The sequence below is a fragment of the Ostrea edulis genome, chromosome 2, assembly GCF_947568905.1.
Source record: "Ostrea edulis chromosome 2, xbOstEdul1.1, whole genome shotgun sequence".
Taxonomy (NCBI): Eukaryota; Metazoa; Mollusca; class Bivalvia; order Ostreida; family Ostreidae; genus Ostrea; species Ostrea edulis.
Window position 1 is genome coordinate 14,379,092 of NC_079165.1, and position 13,927 is coordinate 14,393,018.

Consider the following 13,927-nt stretch of genomic DNA (forward strand, 5'->3'; position numbering starts at 1 on the left):
TATCGTTTTCACTGTATCGCTTCTCTGTTTCTACATCGTGCGTTTTGAATAAAACTGCGAAGGAACTATTCCCCGGTGATCCGTACAGTACACCATACTTGTCTATAGTCTATTTTAAAAGTGACTGCATGACTAAATTTAGCATTACCATACAAAGCTTGGGAACTATAGATAATGCAACATGCGACCAAATATGGAGCGCCAGGTATCGATCAAATGGGACAGTACATAACTCCCATATACAGGTATCTGTACACACAACTGTAAACAGGTCGCTCAGAATTCATTTAATTCAAGTTCATGGCAAAAAGAAACGTTCACTGTCGTTCCTCTATCTTGCACTCGTGTACTGGACTACAAAGCGAGGTCAAACAGATTGATCAGATCTTTGATCCGCTCCGTTATTGTTATGTCGCTACACAAAATATAGCGACATAACAACTAATAACGCCCGGAGCGGATCAAAGATCTGATTTTAACCAGATTGATCGAGAGGTCAGCTCAGGAAAATAGCAGCAGGAGGCATGAAAATACATGATGTTTCTGTCAACAGACACTTCTAGGTTGATGCAGTACATGGCACAGTATATCTAGTCTGACTGTCAGCATGGATCGCTTTTGTTGCACTATAGCGGCAATATGACGTGTTTCCAGTGGCGGATTTAAGGGGGGGGGGGAGGCGGTTTCCAGTGGCGGATATAAGGGGGCGCAGCCGGCGCCCCCCCCCCCCCCTAAAATTGTCAAATATATGGTAAATTGTGGTCTTTTGTTCAGAAAAATGTAAACGATAGAAGAAGCTATCATTTCTTCCACTCTCGGAAAAATAAATGACAAAATATTTCTATTATTGAATAACTTTTATTAGGAGAACTTACATTTTCCCCCAAAACCCTTAAAATTTGCGTCATTTTATTAATTTCACCTTACCAAAAATGACAGAAAATAGTAAAAAATGACCTCACACGAGACATATTTCTAGCCCTATTAAAATCTGTAAAATCCAAGAGCTTCCGGGGGCTTCGCCTCCTGAGTCCCCACCAAGGCTTCGCCCTGGACCCACTGGCGGGCCTCAAGACGGCACCCCAGACCCCTAATCCGAAATTCGTCTGACTCTTACCCCTGCTTTTATATTGTGATATTGTGACATGTGCGGACATGTCACAATATAAAAGCGGGGATAAGAGTCAGAGGAATCTCGGACTTACCAGACCCCCTGCCTCAAAAAGTTGCGCCCCCCCCCCCCCCCCACCGCATTTCCTTGATCCGCCCCTGGTTTCTGGAGATAGAATATTCCTTAGTTACAATTATCATAGATTAAACGATTGTATCTTTATCTATCATGATGTACAATTATTACACGGAATGACATCTATATAGTCCTGAAATCTTGAATATCCTTGATATGTATGTGGTCTGTTTGATATGAATAATACATTTTAAAATTTAAAAATCCGATTCTAATTTCAATACTCCAAATATCTCTCAGTGAAATACATTAAGCCCACTTCAACTAAATCAAACACCAACAATGTGACCAACCCAATATATTTTGTAAAGGCGTTTGTAAAATTAAAATCGTACCTATATTTTATATCTACACGTATATACATGCACGTGCAGTACACTGTAACTGCGTGTATGGTGCAATTCAAATCCCGAGAACTTCGAAGTTCTGGGACATGCGGGGTATAGTATTTTTCTATCAAGTCCGGTGTATAGTATTCTACAAAATATAATACATGAATGATCTACAAGATGAAATGTTTTTCTGACTGGCAGTTACTCCGTACTTATTACACTTTCGTAATGATTGTCCAAGGCGCGCGCTTATGAGATTACGCTGACATACATACAATGTTGACTTGACCTAGTTCTGGAGCTGACCAAAACAACAAAGCGCAAGGGAAAGCGTAAATGACCACGCGTTAAATGACCACTGTTATACTTACTTAAAAACTGTAATGTGGAAGGAGATCAGCGAGCGACAGTGGTGGCGCCTGTGGCCGTATCTTGCCGTGGGGGATACGTTGGTGGGAGTGGTCATTTTACCCAATTTTGTTGCAAGTTACTGGATGGGCACATGGCTAATCTATGATTTCTACCTGTTTCCCAAAGACCTCGCCCTCTCTGCTTGGGTGTGTTACGGTCTAGGAAGTGCATTGGTGATCTGCTCCATTCTGTGTCAACAGATACTCCGGACATGGTTGATTCCAGGGGACGGAGAGTGCACGTGGAAGTTTGTGATAGCGGTGCATGTTTATAAATACGTCATGGCTCTAATCGGTGTCATGCAGTGGCGCGGATTGGCATATGTTACCGTTCTGTATACGGGAATGACACTGACTAGCGCCGTGGTGGGGTTAGTAGGGGCCACCGTCCTCCTGGCCCTGCTCAGGAACCACCTAGGCATTCTAACCCCTCCTCTCACCATGGCATTAGACCCAGATGTTATGGATTCATTCTCAATTCCGACCAAGTTTTCTTGTGAGGTAGGTACATATATATTTACATGCCTTTTCAAAACATAATGCCTGAAATGAAGATTTGAATAACTCCAATTTTCTACCCAATTTGTTTAAACTCCAAAATCTGAAGCAATTAGTATATGATGTCGCATGTTGAAGAAATCATGTACCCGGCTGGAAATGTTGTCATTTCAACCTTCAATTTTCACGACTTTGCAATATTACATACATGCACAGGACCTAAGCCCGTTTTGGGCCCGAACTCTGTGATACCATCAATATAGAGTTCGGGTCCAAAACGGGCTTAGCCCCTGTGCATACATGTATTGCATATAGTTGCAGGACTGTACACATAGCTCATTAGGATAAATGAGAAAACTGGACCAATATTTTCTAACCCATAGAGCTTTGGTACTGTAGCTCACATCACATTTTAAAGTTCAGTTTCATTTGGATCCATGCAATATTGTTCATTAAGATAGTGTACATTTTTGGGGATCCATGAGATAGTGTACATTTGTGGGGGATCCATACGATAGTGTACATTTTTGGGGATCCATGAGATAGTGTACATTTTTTGGGATCCATACGATAGTGTACATTTTTGGGGATCCATAAGATTAGTGTACATTTTTGGGATCCATACAATAGTGTATATTTTTGGGATCCATGCAATAGTGTACGGTTTTTTGGGGGGATCCATACGATAGTGTACATTTTTAGAATCCATACGATAAGGTACATTTTTGGGATCCATACGATATTGTACATTTTTGGGATCCATGCAATAGTGTACGTTTTTAAGCTCACCTGAACTGAAGGTTCAAGTGAGCTTTTCTGATCACATTTTGTCCGGCGTCCGTCTGTCCGTCTGTCTGTAAACTTTTCACATTTTCATCTTCTTCTCATGAACCACTGGGCCAATTTCAACCAAACATGGCCAAAAGCATCCTTGGGTGAAGGGCTTTCAAGTTTGTTCAAATGAAGGGCCATGTCCCTTTCAAAGGGGAGATAATCACAAAAATGCAAAAATAGAGTGGGGTCATTTAAAAATCTTCTTCTCAAGAACCACTGGGCCAGAAGAGCTGAAATTTACCTGAAAGCTTCCTGACATATTGCAAATTTAAGTTTGTTCAAATTATGGCCCCCGGTGGTAGGATGGGGCCACAAGGGGGGATCAAAGTTTTGCATACAAATATATAGGGAAAAACTTTAATTTTTTTCTCAAGAACCACTAAGCCAGAAAAGCTGAGATTTACATGAAAGCTTCCTGACATAATGCAGATTCAAGTTTGTTCAAATCATGGGCCCCTGGGGTTGGATGGGGCCACAATAGGGGATCAAAGTTTTACATACAAATATATAGGAAAAATCTTTAAAAATATTCTTCTCAAGAACCACTGAGCCAGAAAAGCTGATTTTACATGAAAACTTTCTGACATAGTGCAGATTCAAGTTTGTTCAAATCATGGCCCCCGGGGGGTAGGATGGGGTCACAAGTGGGGGGGGGGGTCAAAGTTTTACATACAAATATAGGGAAAAGCTTTAAAAATCTTCTTCTCAAGAACCATTGGGCCAAAGAAGTTGTCATTTACATGAAAGCTTTCTGACATAGTGTAGATTCAAGTTTGCAAAGGGTAGTTTGGGCCATAATAGGGACTAAGATTTTACATGCAAATATATATGGAAAGTCTTCAGATATGGGCCAAGGTGACTCAGGTGAGCGATGTGGCCCATGGGCCTCTTGTTTGGGACCCATACGATAGTGTACATTTTTAGAATCCATACGATAAGTTACATTTTTGGGATCCATACGATAGTGTACATTTTTGGGATCCATTTGATAGTGTACATTTTTTAGGATCCATACGATAGTGTACATTTTTATAATTTATACGATAAGGTACATTTTTGGGATCCATAAGATAGTGTACATTTTTGGGATCCATACAATAGTGTACATCTTTTAGGATCCATACGATAGTGTACATTTTTGGTATCTATACGATAGTGTACATCTTTTAGGATCCATACGATAGTGTACATTTTTGGGATCCATACGATAGTGTACATCTTTTAGGATCCATACGATAGTGTACATTTTTGGGGATCCATGAGATAGTGTACATTTTTTGGGATCCATACGATAGTGTACATTTTTGGGATCCATACGATAGTGTACATCTTTTAGGATCCATACGATAGTGTACATTTTTGGGGATCCATAAGATAGTGTACATTTTTTGGGATCCATACAATAGTGTATATTTTCGGGATCCATGCAATAGTGTGCGTTTTTTGGGATCCATACGATAGTGTACATTTTTAGAATCCATACGATAGTGTACATTTTTGGGATCTATACGATAGTGTACATTTTTGGGTTCCATACGATAGTGTACATTTTTTAGGATCCATACGATAGCGTACATTTTTGGGATCCATACAATAGTGTACATCTTTTAGGATCCATACGATAAGGTACATTTTTGGGATCCATACGAAAGTGTACATTTTTGGGATCCATACAATAGTATACATCTCTTAGGATCCATACGATAGTGTACATTTTTGGGATCCATACGATAGTGTACATTTTTGGGATCCATACGATAGTGTACATTTTTGTATTTTCAGCCTGGACTAAGCTGGAAATTCCTCCTGGACACACTGTTTACAGTTTTTGTGATCACAACGTTTGCTGGTTTCGCCCTCAAAGGATACTGGGTACTCCTGGAAATAGCTATGCCAGTGGACGAAAACGATCCGATCGAACTGTTGGACATTGGTCTCGTTTCCTTACTGATATTCTACGGGTTGGTGTCCATTCCCATCATCGGACAATTCGAACTCATTAAACTGAACAAAAGAGTGGAAGAAAAACATCCCTGGTTGGTAGCAATACTAGAAGAAATGTTCATAGCTATTTTAGGCATGCTTCCGATGTTGTTTTGGCGTGCGGTGTACCTGATTCACTTAAGTTTCGTGACACCTGATTACTACAGGATCTATCTCTGGACTTCCCATGCTGTGGGATTTCTAGGTGTGTGCGTCATGCGAACCTCAGCAAGTATGATCCCAGTGGGATGCGTCTCCGACAAAGAGGCCTTCCAAAACGAGTTTGGGATTTTTGACTATCGTTATTCGAGGATTTTTCTAGACAAGAGGAGGACCATACGTCAACAGGAGGTGGATGATAAACTGGACTTCAGTGACCTCGATACATGATGAAGCCAGTCTGATTTCTCACACCAGCTGCAGTTCCTGTTGAATCCGGTGATGCATAGAACTCTGAAAGGACATACATATATTATTTATCTCTCATTTTAAAAGTAACTCATAATGACTATTTTCATGCATACTGCAGTAATAATGCGATCATAACGAAACATAGTGGCAGTGTAGATGTTATACAAAACATACAACGATTTCTTAAACCTCCAGTTTTATTTTTAACATTTCGATGATTTTTAAAAAGAATCTGTATCATTTCATCGGACATGACCATGATGATTTCCAGACTGATGATTTCAAGTTTTGTCGTCCTTCTGATCAATTACTCATACCGATAATTACAAGAAAATAGTAGGTGTGATTAAGTTCCCATGGCTTTAATAGTAACTGTATTTTCTTTATAATCTCCTAAGGGAGGAAATAAAGTATGAAGGAATGAATGAAAGGGGTAGGCTGACGATGGACTAGTTACCGCGGGGTTAGGCTGACGATAGAATAATTACCGCGGGGTTAGGTTGTAATGGACCATACACCGCGGGGTTAGGCTGGTAATGGATCATACACCGCGGGGTTAGCTGGTAATGGAATAATTACCGCTGGGTTAGGCTGGTAATTGACCATTCATCGTGGGGTTAGGCTGGTAATGGACCATACACCGCGGAGTTAGGCTGATAATGGACCATACACCACGGGGTTAGGCTGGCAATTGAAACGTGCGAATTCTAGTGTTTACAATTGCTATTGTGTGTTTTGGTCTTAGTGGTATAAGCTACATTTAAATTGCCTTACGGCAATATTGTACATGCATTACAGTACTTTGACTCACAATGGCACTATTGTACAGTGCGTGATTAACTTGCACTCCGTATAAATGGTATAATACATGTATCTAGAGGTTTCCATAAAATATTGCTGTTTGGGATTTGAAACCTGTAGTGGACTACAATTTTCAATTGCGTAAACTTATTACTATAACCAGAGAGGAATGTAGCGGTCAGACGGGTTCAGTCGCCGGTGGTCATAGAGGTCAGTTGGTAGAGCACCTGACTGGAGATTTAGGGGGTCCCGAGTTCGAATCCCGGTCTGGTATGTTGCATTTGCTCCCTTCCTGTTACATTTGATGCCGTGACTAGCCTCTGGAACCGACAGGTAAAACGTCATTCAAGTGTGAAGAGATTTAAGGAGGGAGAAATATATATAGCAGGTCAGCCGGGTTTGATTGCCGGGGGCCAGAAAGCACAGTTAGTAGAGCACCTGACTGGAGATTCAGGGGGCTTGGGTTCGAATCTTGGTCTGGTCCGTTGCATTTTCTCCCTTCCTGTTATATATATATATATATATATATATATATATATAGGCCTATGTCTGTTATATCGCTATATTAAACTCGAAGTAGGCCTAGGTTAACATAACACATAGCTTATAGTGTATTAACCATTGAAGAATTCGCAAAATTCCGATGAACGACAATTAAAATTTACTTTGTTATTTGTAACATCTAACCATTGATGTACATTAGTACACGTGGTTTAGATTATTATAGTACAGGGTTAATTTTGATTACCCAGTTAAATGCATGTTTATTAAGCCATATTCCTTTTCGTTTTACTTTCGGTTTGCGTCTTTGACTGAACATTCAGGAAGCAAGATCGCTCAGCAACTGCAAACTTTGGTCAACTCTCCCCAGTCATCCGAGTCCTGGTCATTCTGATACACATCGCTCCCAAAATCAACCAACTCTTAATTTTCATCATGTTGATTTATTGTGAAAAGAATAACATAAAGCCGAGTGGCTAGTTTAATGTAAATAAAATTAAACATAAACTGAAACTGAAAGCACAACCTCCTTGAAGGAAATTATTAAAGTATAGTTCGTTAACAAATGAATGATATACGCGGTAAATAAAAAATGAAATAATATCCAGCACGATGTACATCGATCATTGTTGTAGGAGGATTACGTATTGTACAGTACTGTAACGTAAATACAATGTAGACCTATATGTACTATATTAAATTCTATTCAATGGTTGGTGAACACACACATAAATGTCCAATGGAAAGCCATTAGAAATTAAAACGTTGACGTAACTGTGATGGAGACCGTGTGTACGGAGATGATATCATAACGGTCCTACATATTTACGAGTTAATGTAGGGAATCATAAGAAAACATATACTCTTTGAATTATTGTACCAGTTAAATTAGTCACGTGTGTTTGTTTGTATCTGGGTCTTGTCTATCTTCTGAAGCACAGTAGTAACTCCCAATTGTATTCACACATTTGTGTTCGCATGGGTTCAAATAACATTCATCAATATCTGCAAAGAAAAACATGTGGTTCTTGTAGTTCATCAAGAAACCATGATATGTAGGTTATATTTCAAAGTGATATAAGCTACCCCTCGTACCTAGTTGACAAATGATCCCGTAATATCCCGGCGCGCACCTGCATCGGTTGTTAAGGCAACGACCGCCGTTGATACAGTTTGGGTTACACGTTGAGCCTGTTAGGATGAAGAAGTTTGACGCAAGATATAGTAGTGGTTAATTGTGTTGGAAAATAGCAATTTGCTTTCTGTAACGCAAATTTCATACTCTGACAAGTCCTTTTATCCTCCCTCAGGCGACTTCCTTGGGGACAGGTACAGAAGAAAGACCCATACGTGTTGCGACACCGGTGTTCACAGGGATTAGAGTACTTTACACACTCATTCACGTCTACAACGACAAAGGAAATCAAGGGGAAAAGCAATCCTTGGATCAACAAAATCCATTAGAATGTCGAAGACATTGGAGTTTCGTGAGACAGGAATGTAAACATATCATAGACTGTATAGTAGTGTACTTCTCTTGAGTTACCTTCCTGACAGAGAGATCCCGAAAATCCGTCCGCACATTGACATTTACCACCCACGCACGCTCCGCCATTGAGGCACCCTGGGAAGCAGTGCTCCTCTAAAAATAAAGATCGAAAAAAAAGTTTATGTATGTCAATTTCGCAAAGCTCTGAATCAATGACATTTCTAATTTCAAGACAGACCAATGCATGTTCGTCCGTCAGGACTTAGGGTGAAACCATTTGCGCAGACACAATGAAAACTTCCAAAGGTGTTCCTACAGGAAAAATGACAATGGTCCAATGGCAATCTGGCACATTCGTCCACGTCTAAAAAAGTTCACTGTAGTAAATAAACATTGACAATTCTACTCCAGTTTAACTCGGTAGGTATGCTTTCAGACAATAAAACTCACCTTCATGACAAGCTGTACCAGATAGTCCGGGAGGGCAATCACACTGTCCATTTTTACAAGAGCCACCGTTAGCACATTCTGGGACACATTCCATTTTCCGGATGGTTTCAATATCCAAACACCCCTTTCCAGGTCCAGGAACTAAACCCGAACCACATTTCGTATCTAAGCATTCGTCTGTATTCATAAACGTTAATATCATTCATACATGTAGATACATTTGCGCATGTGTGCACGAGCACGCGGGGGGGGGGGGGGGGGGGGGGGGGGGGGGGGTTAGATGATGAAACTGTAAAGAAGTTTTTTGCAGTCTATATAGTTTTCTTCCCTAAATAAATCTTTTCCATTCTGAGACAAAAAACGACGTTCATTAAACAATCAACATGCTTCAGAGTTGATATTTCTATGAATACAAAATAACATAATGATTCGGTGAGCAGACATTGATCGTTTTACGGAGCAGTTTCCAAGAGTCAAGTCCGAACCATAAACATACGTGCATATAATCTGATAATAAACACCGGATACACTACACGCTGTAGTAACTTCTGTACCCCATTAACAATGGAAATGTTGGAAGGCTATGCCTTGAAATGATGATTTGTTTTGAAAAAGGAAATTTTATGAAGACAAGAGATTTAGCATTTAGAGTTCCCCCTCTCTTTTATCGTTTAAAATGCCATAGTTTGTACTTACCAGAACAGGGTTGAATGACATCACTCGATTCTGAAATTGTTTGAAATCATACAATTCATAATCCATGCCAGATGTATATTTTTAATGTAGCATTGGAAGTATTGAGAGAAGCATGGACTTACCTGTAGGTGGCGTTGGTGAAGCTCTACATATGACCTCCCCCGAAATACCCAGCACTGCCTCGTGCCCTGGCCCACAGAGATGGACATTATTCTCCACGCCCACGCACATTTTTCTATCTCCTTCCACCACTAAAGCCTGTCCTGGTCCACAGTCACTTATTGGGACAGGAGAACCTGTTTTCGTATGTTGCTCACACAAATAACCGTGGACAGTGCGGGTTAGCACTAAACCAAACTCACAAACCAGATTTGTTTGTTCCTCTGAGACGCACTCTAAAATATTTGTGTGCCCCTGGACGATCACGTGTCCAGCATCGCAAATTACGTCTGTAAGGTCATGTTCCGTCGGGTAACAAACGAACTTGTCCGATTCCAATGTAAGAACCTCTCTCTCTGGACAACGCGTTATATGGGTATGCTGCAGTTCATTGGACTGAGAGCGCCGATACTGGCACTCGGCGCCATTGAGCGTCATTACTAACTCTTGTCCCAGTGGACACGATACTTCGTCTGGAGATATTAACATAGGGTCTTTACAAGTGGTTCCTCCGACTAGAACTTGACCAGGTGGACAAATGATTTCACGTTTCTTTGAATCTGAAATAAACCAGCATTCCGGTCCGTCTTCTGTTGTTATTAAGGTCTGTCCTGGGGCGCATTGCTTTGTTTCCACTGCTGGGATGCTCTGTGAATCGAATTGACAAACTGTTCCCACTGGAGTCTTTACAGGAATTAATCCGTCGGCACAAGCTTTAGGACGACACTCTGTACCCTGATCCGAGTGTTTCTCCTCCTCTTGGGAATTACATTTCGGTTTTACCTCTGGTTTTGACAAAACGCAGTAAAATTCTTTCCTTAACTGAACAAGATCTTCTCCATCCTTACAAACTGGACGCCTTGATTTTGATGAAATGCACACCGGACCAGTCTGTAAATGAACCAGACGTTCGCCGGCGGTGCACAGGGGTTTGCCTGCTTGGATGTTGCCTATCTTGGTTTCCGAATGTTTCTCGCACACAATGCCGATTGTCGTCTGCGTTGGTCTGTGACCTTCTGGACATGGATTGTCTGTGATTTTGAAGGGAAGATTGACGCACGTTTTGATGCCTTGCTCTTCCCGCACAACTTGACCAGGCTCACATTGTTTGCGACATACTACGCCGTTGACAGTTGGAACTAAGACTTCGTCATTTTGGCATCTTGGCCTTTGTTGTCGTTCAGAATACTTTCGAATGATCGCTAGATGTTGGGGACTTTGAGATGAGCTGTTATGCTCTGGTATCCTATAAAGCTCCTTTTTAGCGTTTTGTCTTGCAATTCTAAATAGTTTTTCAGACATACTGATGTTTAACTTTCTATTGAGATTCTGCTTTTTGTGGGACGTGTTCTTTACCTTGGGATTTGGAAAATTGTTAATGTTTGATGGATCCACACATACCCTGACACCATTTGTGACAACAGAGCGGAAATTAGGAGGACATAACTCCTTAAAATTTGGTTTCCTGTCGTGTTCAGGATAAAACTTAACATTTCGGCACATATCCCCTCGACACCCCTCTTCTTTGTGAGTGAACACGTCTGAAAGTGATATTGGAACGTTGTTTTTAACCCGGGCAGCTGTAAATCGTAGAATTCTCAAAGTAAAATATAGTCAGCGTCTTAACTGATATATCACACAGTGTAATCATTAGTTGATATTTCATGTAATTATTTACTAATATTTTGTGCATATACACAGATATGGATGTTTTGAGACAATGTGGTAGAAAACAAATATTCAATTTCTACCTTTGCTTCTCACTGTGTCATAGTGAACAAGATTATGCGTTACCCTGCATCATTGTACATAATAAAAAAGACGGAAAAGTAATTCCCAAAATATAAATTCAACACTTCATCAGTTGCAAATGTTCCGGTAAATTAAAACTCCTTTTCAAATTAAAATTTACCACTTTGAGGGCTCCTCGTCGTTTTACACGATTGTCCATTTGTCTGCAATGTGTAACCCGGATAACAGAAGCACTGCGGTTTGTTGTTGTTCAATACACACCCCTGCTCACAACCGGCGAGTTCGGAACATGCATGTTTGATGGAAGATCTATCGCCACTTCTGAAAGCAAAATCAATTAATCAATAATGAGAGAAAGAGAGAGAGAGAGAGAGAGAGAGATAAGGAAAAGAAAGAGATATTATATACTCACAACGGCCATGAATTCGACCAATGAACCACGAGTGTAAACAGCAGATTTTTGATCAAGAATTTGAATGTCATGATTGATGTTTTCTCTGTGTAGGTTATCACGTGCTTTACAATCTTTTTTGTGGAAACAGAAATCTCAGATTAGATCAAACACGATTCTTAACGAGGTGTGTCTACCGACTTCTTATTAAACCCGATACTAGTGGGTTTTTTTTTTTTGTGAACTCCGTCAGTTATGCTTGCATCTCCATTCCAACTTTTATGAGTTATATTTTCATTGTGCAAGATTCATGGGCAACACTCTGAAATCAACGAATTTGACATGATGGTTTTTGTCCAAGCTAGATATGATTCCAGAAATTTTATCAGGGAAGCTAATGATGGACAAAAATCGTACTTACCGTAGTGATTTTCTTAAATCAAGGTTTAGGTAATTGATTTGGGTTACTTATGCGTCAAGGTATTTCAATCTTTTATTCTTTTATCAGAAGAACATCGTTAAAATAGCTATTCACACAATTAAAATGTTGATGGCTCTCATTTTTACTTGCCTGGTTCGTTGATAGGGAGTTTTAGAGTAACCAGAGTAGTTCCGCCATCTCCCCAGTATATATACATGTACCGCCCTCTCCTCAGTATATATACATGTACCACCCTCTCCCCAGTATATATACATGTACCGTCCTCTCCTCAGTATATATACATGTACCGCCCTCTCCCCAGTATATTATACATGTACCACCCTCTCCTCAGTATATATACATGTACCGCCCTCTCCTCAGTATATATACATGTACTGCCCTCTCCCCAGTATATATACATGTACCGCCCTCTCCTCAGTATATATACATATACCGCCCTCTCCCCAGTATATTATACATGTACCACCCTCTCCTCAGTATATATACATGTACCGCCCTCTCCTCAGTATATATACATGTACCGCCCTCTCCCCAGTATATATACATGTACCGCCCTCTCCTCAGTATATATATATACATATACCGCCCTCTCCTCAGTATATATACATGTACCGCCCTCTCCTCAGTATATATACATGTACCGCCCTCTCCTCAGTATATATACATGTACCACCCTCTCCTCAGTATATATACATGTACCGCCATCTCCCTAGTATATATACATGTACTGCCCTCTCCTCAGTATATATACATGTACCGCCCTCTCCCTAGTATAATTACATGTACCGCCCTCTCACCAGTATATATACATGTACCGCCCTCTCCTCAGTATACATACATGTACCACCCTTTCCCCAGTATATATATACATGTACCGCCCTCTCCCCAGTATATATATATATATATATATATATATATATATGTATATATGTATATATGTATATATATATATATATATATATATATATATATATATATATATATATATATATACCGCCCTCTCCCCAGTATTTATACATGTACCGCCCTCTCCTCAGTATACATACATGTACCGCCCTCTCCTCAGTATATATACATGTACCACCCTCTCCCCAGTATATATACATGTACCGCCCTCTCCCCATTTTATATACATGTACCGCCCTCGCCCCAGTATACATTATATATACATGTACCGCCCTCTCCTTAGTTTGTATGGGATATAACAGGTGCGTCCGTTATTATACCCGCACTTTCTAAAGAAAGTTCGGGTATATTGTTGTTATCCTGGTCTGTCCGTCCGTCTGTCTGTCACACTTTCTTCTTCCTCAAACTGTTATTTTATTTCAAGTGGTAACCAATTGATCTTTTGGAATATGATAGGTGGTGTACTGTAGATATATGATAAGGTTTTAGAATATTCAATTTTACCCTGGGGGCAAAACGGGGGTCAAAAAATGACGTTTTTTCAACAAAAACCTGGTTCCCATAACTCCTCCTACATTTCATGCAGTAACCCAATCATCTTTTGGAAGATGATTGGTTGGGTCCTG

At 40.2% G+C, this 13,927-nt stretch overlaps 2 protein-coding genes across 4 annotated transcripts; one reads left to right on the forward strand and one right to left on the reverse strand.

Annotated features, from left to right (window-relative positions):
- Positions 1-1,870: 1,870 nt before the first annotated feature.
- LOC125681272 (uncharacterized) lies at positions 1,871-6,139 on the forward strand. Its single transcript, XM_048921291.2, has 2 exons — positions 1,871-2,489; positions 5,103-6,139. Exons 1-2 carry the CDS (start codon positions 1,962-1,964, stop codon positions 5,691-5,693), a joined length of 1,119 nt encoding a protein of 372 aa, XP_048777248.1. The 5' UTR covers positions 1,871-1,961; the 3' UTR covers positions 5,694-6,139.
- Positions 6,140-7,443: 1,304 nt separating this feature from the next.
- Positions 7,444-12,086, reverse strand: LOC125682201 (fibropellin-1-like). Of its 3 annotated transcripts, none has more exons than XM_048922644.2 (10): positions 11,975-12,086; positions 11,723-11,883; positions 9,774-11,390; positions 9,652-9,681; positions 8,956-9,096; positions 8,744-8,869; positions 8,563-8,658; positions 8,299-8,421; positions 8,112-8,207; positions 7,444-8,021 (listed from the first exon to the last, which is right to left on the reverse strand). In XM_048922644.2, the coding sequence occupies exons 1-10, from the start codon at positions 12,043-12,045 to the stop codon at positions 7,909-7,911; spliced, it is 2,574 nt and encodes an 857-aa protein (XP_048778601.1). In that variant the 5' UTR covers positions 12,046-12,086; the 3' UTR covers positions 7,444-7,908. The 3 variants fall into 3 exon arrangements, with proteins under 3 accessions (XP_048778601.1, XP_048778600.1, XP_048778602.1); XM_048922643.2 differs by having other exon boundaries at positions 8,956-9,132; XM_048922645.2 differs by lacking the exons at positions 8,744-8,869; positions 8,956-9,096.
- Positions 12,087-13,927: the final 1,841 nt, after the last annotated feature.

Bases quoted from the DNA above. Each gene is read 5' to 3' on its own strand.
- LOC125682201 (XM_048922643.2), bottom strand. From the start codon at position 12,045: ATGACATTCAAATTCTTGATCAAAAATCTGCTGTTTACACTCGTGGTT. The intron at 9,133-9,651 runs GTAAGTACAAAC...TTATGAATACAG, and splicing joins TGTCATTCAACCCTGTTCTG to ACGAATGCTTAGATACGAAA. The intron at 8,022-8,111 runs GTACGAGGGGTA...TTTTCTTTGCAG, and splicing joins CGGGATCATTTGTCAACTAG to ATATTGATGAATGTTATTTG.
- LOC125681272 (XM_048921291.2), top strand. From the start codon at position 1,962: ATGTGGAAGGAGATCAGCGAGCGACAGTGGTGGCGCCTGTGGCCGTAT. The intron at 2,490-5,102 runs GTAGGTACATAT...TTGTATTTTCAG, and splicing joins CGACCAAGTTTTCTTGTGAG to CCTGGACTAAGCTGGAAATT.